This window comes from Ictalurus furcatus, chromosome 29, assembly GCF_023375685.1.
Source record: "Ictalurus furcatus strain D&B chromosome 29, Billie_1.0, whole genome shotgun sequence".
NCBI lineage: Eukaryota > Metazoa > Chordata > Actinopteri > Siluriformes > Ictaluridae > Ictalurus > Ictalurus furcatus.
The window spans coordinates 2146737-2155358 of NC_071283.1; the positions used below are offsets into that span (position 1 = coordinate 2146737).

Genomic DNA, 8622 nt, shown 5'->3' on the forward strand with positions numbered 1-8622 from the left:
GTTTGGATATAAAATTTGTAGCAAAAAAAAAATAGTTCGAGGTTTAAAATCTAACGCTGAGAAACACAGACGAGTTTTAGACTTTAATGAGGAAGAAACACGAAAAGATTCATTCACCTACGCGCTTCTCACACCTGGATAGAGTCGCATTGGGTTAAAGGACCAAACCAAACCAACCTTTAAGCTGTGACTTGTAAATATATTTATAATATAATCAGTACTTCAGAATCAGGGCTGAAACTGGCACTGGAGTTCAGTTAAAGCAAACGTACTCGATTCATCAGGTACTCAATGATTTATAGTAAATATTAGATATAAAACTGATCTCAAATGAACGTGTGGAGCGTTGACTGATTCTAATTCACACTGCAATAAAGGAGAAATCGTTCAAAACAGTACTCGAGTACAGCAGCGAAGTACAAGTACTCAAATATTTCACAGCCCCTTTTTAAACTCTAATAACCATTGTATATTTTATTTCAAAATGAACCAGCAGGTGGCAGCACTCATTCCAATTCACACAAGGGAAGAACTGATTCAGAGCTGTGAAATGACTCGACTCGACTCGACTCGCATTTTAGGAGCTTTCCACTGTGGATAGTACCTGGAACCTGGTACTGTTTTTTTTAGTACCACCTCGGTCAAGGATCCAAGCGAGCCGAGCCGATATTAAACGTGAGCCACGCGCCGAGAGAGTAGAGATTCTCCTTTAACGAGTGGTTCTGTAACGTGCTTGACTAAACGTGTCGTTTACTACATACATAAATTAGGCATCATTTATCTCATTACAGATAAAATTACAACAAAGGTTTCTGTGTTAGATTTTTACGTTATTCCTGCGTGGAGGCGAGGGGAAGGCGGCACTATACTGCCGTGGAAACGCAAGCTCGGAAACGTAAAGCGAGCCGAGTCGAGTCGAACCGTTGCGAACGACGACAAATGGTCAACTGTTCGTTAAAAAAAAGGAATGTTACGGATCAGACCAGGAGGTCTCGTTTTTAAAAAAATAAATAAATAAAATAAAAGAAGTCATGTATACAGAGTAGTCAATAAATCAGTGGAAGTCTAATCTAATCAAGCGGATATAATATTAAATAACGAAAGTGTAGAATGTCTGTGAAGGGTTATAACGCAGCATCAGATATCGGATTCGCACTTTAAAAGATGTTTGAACAGGAAGTTTGAAATCCACGCGTCCAAAAAAAAAAACGAACCGGTACAAAATACACCCGGGGTTGTGCTGCTGCAGGAAATGAATCAGGGACGGGGTGGTGTTTCCGTCTCCACCCTGCAGCACGTCCCGAAGTGTTTTATTCCTCTTACACCACAGCAACTCGCCAATGAGTGTTAGAGCATTTTCTTTGTTAATTAAAAGCATATTAAAAATCTGCATATTATTCTATTAAACTATAGAAACGATAACAATTAAGCGTTAATACCTTCCGGCCAATCAGATTCGAGAATTCAACAGCGCTTTTTAAATACAAATCTAATTACTTTGGTTAAGACAGAAAGATTAAAGGAATGGTTTGATGAAAAACCATCTGATGTGTGAACCGTGTGTGTGTGTGTGTCTGTGTGTGTGTGTGTGCGCGTGCGCTAGAGCGAGAGCATGGCATCAGGATTGTTTTCGAGGCAGCGGGAGATCTTTCGGATCAGCGCTTTCTCGTTTTAATCGGACTCGGATCGGGCGGTCAGGTGGTTCTTCTTGGGCTGGAAGAAATTCTCCACGATGGCGTCCACCAGGTTGTTCAGCTCGCCCTTCAGCTGAGTCACATCACTGAAAAACCCAACAACAACAACGACTCGTCATACCTTTAAACTTCTAAATAGCATTTAAAGAACTGAAGTGAAACGTGGTCTATTATTTTTTATTACATATAGTGTGTTATATTGTATACAGAATGTTTCAGTGCTAATGATTAATAAAATCCTCACTTCAGAGATACCTACTGCTGGAAATCAGATTAGTGTTTGTCCTGTTAGTGTTGCTTCGCAAAACACTCACCTGTTCCCCGGAGCAGCACACAGCTCGGTGTAGTACTTAATCTTGGGCTCGGTGCCGCTCGTCCGCATGGTGGCCACGCCTCCGTTAGCAAAGCTGAAGGTGATCATCTGACTGCTCTTACTGGTAGGAAGGATCTGAGTGAGAAATACATGTACTCAGAGATATAAATAAATAAATACAATACTGCATATGAGAAATATACTGCAAACATACGAAATCCACTTCAATCCTAGAGAAGCGTTATGTTTGTGAAAGCGGGCGTGGCTCACGGCTTTGAGGTCGGGCTGGTTGCTGTCGTAGCCTGTCGTGAGGTCACGGACGGCGGTGACGGCGAAGCCCTGGCACTCTTTAGGATACGTGTTCTCGCCATCGTAGTTCCTCAGACGCTCAAACAGCTGCCTGATGGTGTCCTGGTTGTGGCAGATGAAATACGAGTTCTTGGTGAGGTGGTAGCCGTACCTGCGCACACACACACACACACACACACACACACGTACACGTGATTCGTAACGTGATCTGATCGGTTATATTTTGGGTACAATATTGTGCGTTTGTAGATTTTTTTTGGACTCACTTGTGGTAAATGGCTGTAAGCTGCTGTGAGATGGAGGTGTTTTTGGAGGTCAGGTATGAGATCATCTCTCCGGCGATGGCTGCTGCGCTCACTCCATCCTTATCCAACACCGTCGGGCCGCACATGTATCCTGAGTACAAAACGCGCGGCGTTCGTGTGTTACGACACATCTGTGAACTCAAAGATCACGCCGCTAAAAACACAAAACAAAACAACAGACGATCGGAGTTACGCCGCTTCATTTTGAAGCTCAAAAAGGTGACGTTTCCACCTTTACCAGAGAAAGTCACGTGTCCGATCGTGCGCATGAGCGGGTGCTGTGACCTTTGACACAATTTTAACACAATTCCACTTGGTTGCTAAGGTGTTTCTAGATGGTTGCCATCATTTTCCACTTGGTTGCTAGGATGTTACTAAGTTATCTCAGCTGGTTGCTAGGATGTTGCTAGGTGGTTGCCATCATATTCCACTTGGTTGCTAAGGTGTTGCTATGTGGTTGCCATCATTTTCCACTTGGTTGCTAGGATGTTACTAAGTTATCTCAGCTGGTTGCTAGGGTGCTTCTAGGTGTTTGCTATCATTTTCCACTTGGTTGCTAAGGTGTTGCTATGTGGTTGCTATCATTTTCCACTTGGTTGCTAGGGTGTTTCTAGGTGATTGCTACCTTATTCCAGTTGTTTGCCAGAATGTTACTAGTTGGTCGCTATGCTATCCCTGCTAGTCGCTAGGTGGCTGTTACGTGGTCCCAGTTGGTTGCTATGGTCTTTATAGAAGGTTTAAGTACAGCCCCGAAGTGGTTGCTAGGTTATAGCTAGTGGGTTGCTAAGGAAACTCAGCTGGTTGCTAGGGTTTCAGTAGGTGTAGTGTACACCTGTGGTGTCGTGCTGGTGCAGTCGTACCGATGGCCTCCTCGAAGGCGAACAGGACGGTCTTTCCCTGATCCAGCAGCTGCCTCGCTCTATTCCCCATCCACTTAAAGCCAGTCAGAGTCTCCTACAGACAGAGAGAGAGAGAGAGAGAGAGAGAGAGAGAGAGAGAGAGAGAGAGAGCAGGAAGATAGAGAAATGTTATCTTAATCGGTACGAGTTCAGATATAAAATGGTTATAGGGTGAAAGGTCAGGACCTCGAAGTGAAAGCCCTCTTTAAGAGCGATGGCACGCAGGATCTTGGAGGAGACGGTGCTCGCCAGCATGTACACGTCCTTCACCGAGGACTTGAGCTCTTCCCCCTGCTCCTGCTCCTGCTTCTCCTTCCAGCACTGAAACGTCCACCAGCCGAGCAGCGCGCCGAGCTCGTTCCCCGAGAACACCCTCCACTCACCGCTGACGAGAGACAAGAGGAATGGTGACGTGATGCCAGAGGATGTTTTTCAGGCTGTTAATCTCTCACACACACACACACACACACACACACACACACACACACACACACACCTCAGCTGTTTCTCAGCCATGGCCAGTCGGTCCGCGTCTGGGTCGTTGGCCAGAACCACGGTCGCTCCCTCTCGGTCTGCTAGTGCAAAAGACAGGTTCTACACACACACACACACACACACACACACACACACACACACACTTATGAAGACCTATCTCTAACTTCCTGCTAGTGTGGATGTTCCACAACATTAAATGTATCTATAAACGTGCGTGCACGTGTCTACCAGCACTCCCGCTCCTTCCTCAGGGTTGGGGTACTCCACCGTCGGGAACTCCGGATCGGGATCTTTCTGCTCCTCGACGGCAAACGGCGGTCGAAGGCCGAAAGCTTTAAAAGCGGCCTGGACGAACACGTGACCCACGCCGTGCACCGAGGTGTGTACGATCTTCACCTCCGAACTCCTGTTCAGCTCTCTGTGTGCAAAACAGACCGAACCTGTACACCTGAGTGTTTAGAGTCCAGCGTTTACCCCTCCCACGTTCTACATGCACACTTCTTCACGTGTTTCCCATGTGTGTGTGTGTGTACCTGTGGAAGCAGTGTTGCTGAATACACTGCAGGTATTCTCGGTGTATCTCCTGATACGGGTCTTTGAGCAGCGCGCTCTGTGAGGCAGCGTCCGTGTCCCATGACTCGGCCCACGGCTCCAGGTTCTCCTCTATAGCTGAGGCGATACCTTTATCGTGGGGGGAGATGATCTGAGCGCCGTTCTCCCAGTACACCTATCACACACACACACGCGATAAACCACACAAATTTGTGAAATCGATCAGATGGCGATGTCACTAGATAGAAATCGACATGCCGATGGGTTTTGATGATTAATTATTATACGGTACGAAAGCGGCCTCTAGAGGCGACATAAAAACGATCGCTGACTAATTTAGTCTTGTTGTTTGAAGTGTTTTTTTATTATTATGGTTAATTTTGGACGTCTTGATTTTTATTTTATATTCGGAGTGTTGCGTTTCGGTTCAGTCTGGACGTATATCTTTTATTTGCTTTAATATATTCATATTTATTTCGTTTAAAACAAACAAACAAACAAAGTACAGTACATTTTCACGGTACGGTCAGCGCTGTTTATTTGTGTAATCAAGTTCGCTTTGAGTGTTACGTTTGCATTCGGTATCCGTTTTAAAAACTATCGGACGATTTTAATGGGTTCTCGGCAGGTGCTCGGTTATCGCTGCGTCTGGGATGTACTGTACCTTGTAACCGTTGTCCTGTTTGGGGTTGTGGGAGGCCGTCACCATGATACCAGCACAGAGACCCAGATGAGATACAGTGAATGGCTGAGAGGGAGGAAAAAAAAAAAAAAAAGAAAAGAAATCGTTAATCGAGAAATCTTTATTTCTTCAGAGGAGGAACTACACTGCGAAACCTTCAAGAACCAGAACTGCTTTCACACTACGCACCACGTATGGCGTAGGAGTGAAGACGCTGAAGAGGTGAACGGGAACGCCTCGGCTGATGAACACGGCCGCGGCCAAGGATGCGAAGCGCTTGCTGCTGGCGCCGCTGGGGGTGTGCTGGCGCGCGTCGAACCCGATTACCACGCCGCGCTGCTTCAGATCATCAAAACTCCGCTCCAGATAGCGACAGAACCCCTTAAAGAGACAGAGAGAGAGAGAGAGAGAGAGTTTCAACCACATAAACATCGGCTGCGTCCCAAATGGATTGCTGTAATACCGTACTGTCTGGACGTTCCAGTAGGAGCATCAACAGGCTCCAGTTTGTCCAGAATGCAGCTGCCTCGCCGTCGTCGCCTCTGGCTTGCTCGTTAGGAATAAATTCATACGTGTAAAATCTATATCCTGAACTTGTACATTTCTGGAGAGCTGCTTCAGGACTGTTAAAAGCGCTATAGAAGTAAAACTGAATCGAATTGAATTTTTGTTGTTTGGTCTCACCTGCGTGGTCTGTATGATGGTGAGGTCGTTCATGCGCGACACGCCGGGCCCCATGGCCGCTCTCAGCCCCGCCGTCCCGAACTCCATCCGGGCGCCAAAACATCTGCGCAGCTCGTCTACGTTTCCCGCTTTCGCCAGCTCTCGCACGCACGCCGCCGTCTTGCTGTTCTGCATCGGTATGGACGTCAGACGTACAGTCAATTGCGTTTGGTGCGACGTTTTACTTAACGTCTGGTTTATAACTAGGTTATATTTCGTTTATCCGAGACAGCCTGAAACATCACGGTGTAGGCATCGATAACGCGTTGTCCGTGGTGAGCCGGATGATTCCCGTCACGCGAGGGATGACCGCTCACGTCTACATTCCAAGACTCACAAGACAAACCGACACACTCATAACAACGTTAACTCGAATTAAGCCCATTTAGCTGTTGAATGAGGTTCACGTGTCACGGCACGTCGCTCTGGTTACTACGGCGAATTGGGTTGTAGGACTCAAGTCCGAGCTCCAGATGTTTTCCCGTACTGGCTTGGGACTTGTCTCGAGAAATTACTGTCGTTTCTTTTCGCAGTACTACTCGACCTCGATCTTGACTAGTCCTGGTGTTAGACTTGACAAAATGGTGGACAAAACCCTAACAACGAATCATATAGTGCACTACACTGTGCATAGGAGACGTTATTTTATTTTACACCCTGAGCCATGATGCGCTTGTGTAGAGAGTAGGCAGTGATTTGGGATTCGGGGTTACACGTACAATATAATCTCAGACAGTTCATGTTATTATTATTTATTTTACAGCTAAGGTTTGCAAATGTTCAGAAATACACATTCCTACAGCACAAGCATCCTTCTCTGTAGAAACTCCAAAGTTAAACTGTCAGGCTTGTACAATTTCACAACCATTTCTAAACCAATACCACTGACCATTAGGAAAGTCTGAATCGGTTCACTCGTGAACCGGTTCAATTCGATTCATCAAAAAAGAATCGGTTCGAGAGAATGATTCGTTTAAGGGAGTCGCACATCACTTTTCTTTTCCTTTCTTTTCTTTATTTATTTATTCACAATTATTAAACTATGCTCGATTTACAGACGTTTTCTAGACCAGTAGACCTTTGTTTCAAAGGAACTTTTAATCGTTTGTCGTTTTTTAAAAGGATGAAACTTCATTAGAAAAGGGTGCTGTTAGCCGAGTTAGGGCTTCCTGTGTACGTGTGCTTAGTAGCTAACGGTTTAGAATCCTAAATGCATTCGAATTCTATGTACAGTGCACTAATAGTGTCACTTAGGTCATACCCTGTACAGTGCACTAATAGTGTCACTTAGGTCATACCCTATATAATGCACCTAAACAGACAACACCGAGCCGATTCGATTGAGCTTCAGCCTCATTAGTTAGCAAGACATGCTCAAACTAGCCAAACATGTTTGTATATAAAACATAACTCTGCTCACCTTGTCAAACTCTAACCACTGTTTAACAGCGTTGTCCAGAGTGACATCTCCGGTGCTTTCCACTCCGTTTTCCGCCATTTTGTTGTGTTTTTTCTTTTTTAACCTCCTGAATACGAGTTTGTTAATCTGATTCAACACTCACACATCTGTCCCTGTGCAGTGGCTTATGAACCTCTCAGCTACAGTACGCTCCGGCTCAACACCAAACGGCTCCGTTTTTAACCACATAGTGCACTACGTAGGGTGTACAGTTAGTTATTAGTTCAAGCCATACATAGTGCACTGATATAGGAACCGAGGAGTCGTTTGGAGTTCAGCCTCTGTGTTGATGACGTAATTAGAGAAGGGAGTTGAGGCTGGAATGTGATTGGCTCGTGAGCTCTGACGAGGGCGAGCCAGTTTATAAAGTGAAAAATTATGTTGTTTTTTTTAAATAATATATTATTATAAAAATATTTTGTTTTAAAAGTAATGATAAACACGTCGTTTTGAATATATAATCATATTATAATAAAAAAATATATATTTTTTAAAAACGCATATACTAATCTAAAATTGCAAACTGACTCCCCGTCATCCCAAACAGCTAACTCGCTAACACACTGCTAGTTTAGAAACACCTCAGTGTTCCCTCTGTCATCCCAAACATCTAACTCACTAACACACTGTTAGTTTAGAAACACCTCAGTGTTCCCTCTGTCATCCCAAACAGCTAACTCACTAACACACTGCTAGTTTAGAAACACCTCAGTGTTCCCTCTGTCATCCCAAACAGCTAACTCACTAACACACTGCTAGTTTAGAAACACCTCAGTGTTCCCCGTCATCCCAAACAGCTAACTCACTAACACACTGTTAGTTTAGAAACACCTCAGTGTTCCCCGTCATCCCAAACAGCTAACTCGCTAACACACTGCTAGTTTAGAAACACCTCAGTGTTCCCCTGTCATCCCAAACAGCTAACTCGCTAACACACTGTTAGTTTAGAAACACCTCAGTGTTCCCTCTGTCATCCCAAACAGCTAACTCACTAACACACTGTTAGTTTAGAAACACCTCAGTGTTCCCCTGTCATCCCAAACATCTAACTCACTAACACACTGCTAGTTTAGAAACACCTCAGTGTTCCCTCTGTCATCCCAAACAGCTAACTCGCTAACACACTGCTAGTTTAGAAACACCTCAGTGTTCCCTCTGTCATCCCAAACAGCTAACTCACTAACACACTGC

At 44.9% G+C, this 8622-nt stretch overlaps 1 protein-coding gene across 1 annotated transcript in view; it reads right to left on the reverse strand.

Moving 5' to 3' along the window:
- pgm2 (phosphoglucomutase 2) overlaps window positions 1-7685 on the reverse strand; it is a 7811-nt gene extending 126 nt beyond the window's left edge. Inside the window, exons 1-13 of the mRNA XM_053619630.1 lie at window positions 7393-7685; window positions 5934-6101; window positions 5439-5630; window positions 5232-5315; window positions 4549-4742; window positions 4244-4433; window positions 4017-4114; window positions 3707-3905; window positions 3482-3575; window positions 2583-2712; window positions 2278-2467; window positions 2009-2142; window positions 1-1780 (exon numbers count right to left, since the gene is read on the reverse strand). The exon at window positions 1-1780 is cut by the window's left edge and continues 126 nt beyond it. Of these exons, the coding sequence (XP_053475605.1) occupies window positions 1672-1780; window positions 2009-2142; window positions 2278-2467; window positions 2583-2712; window positions 3482-3575; window positions 3707-3905; window positions 4017-4114; window positions 4244-4433; window positions 4549-4742; window positions 5232-5315; window positions 5439-5630; window positions 5934-6101; window positions 7393-7470 (1860 nt within the window). The 5' untranslated portion in view covers window positions 7471-7685 and the 3' untranslated portion in view covers window positions 1-1671. The remainder of the gene's footprint in view (window positions 1781-2008; window positions 2143-2277; window positions 2468-2582; window positions 2713-3481; window positions 3576-3706; window positions 3906-4016; window positions 4115-4243; window positions 4434-4548; window positions 4743-5231; window positions 5316-5438; window positions 5631-5933; window positions 6102-7392) is intronic.
- Between the last annotated feature and the right edge of the window lie 937 nt (window positions 7686-8622).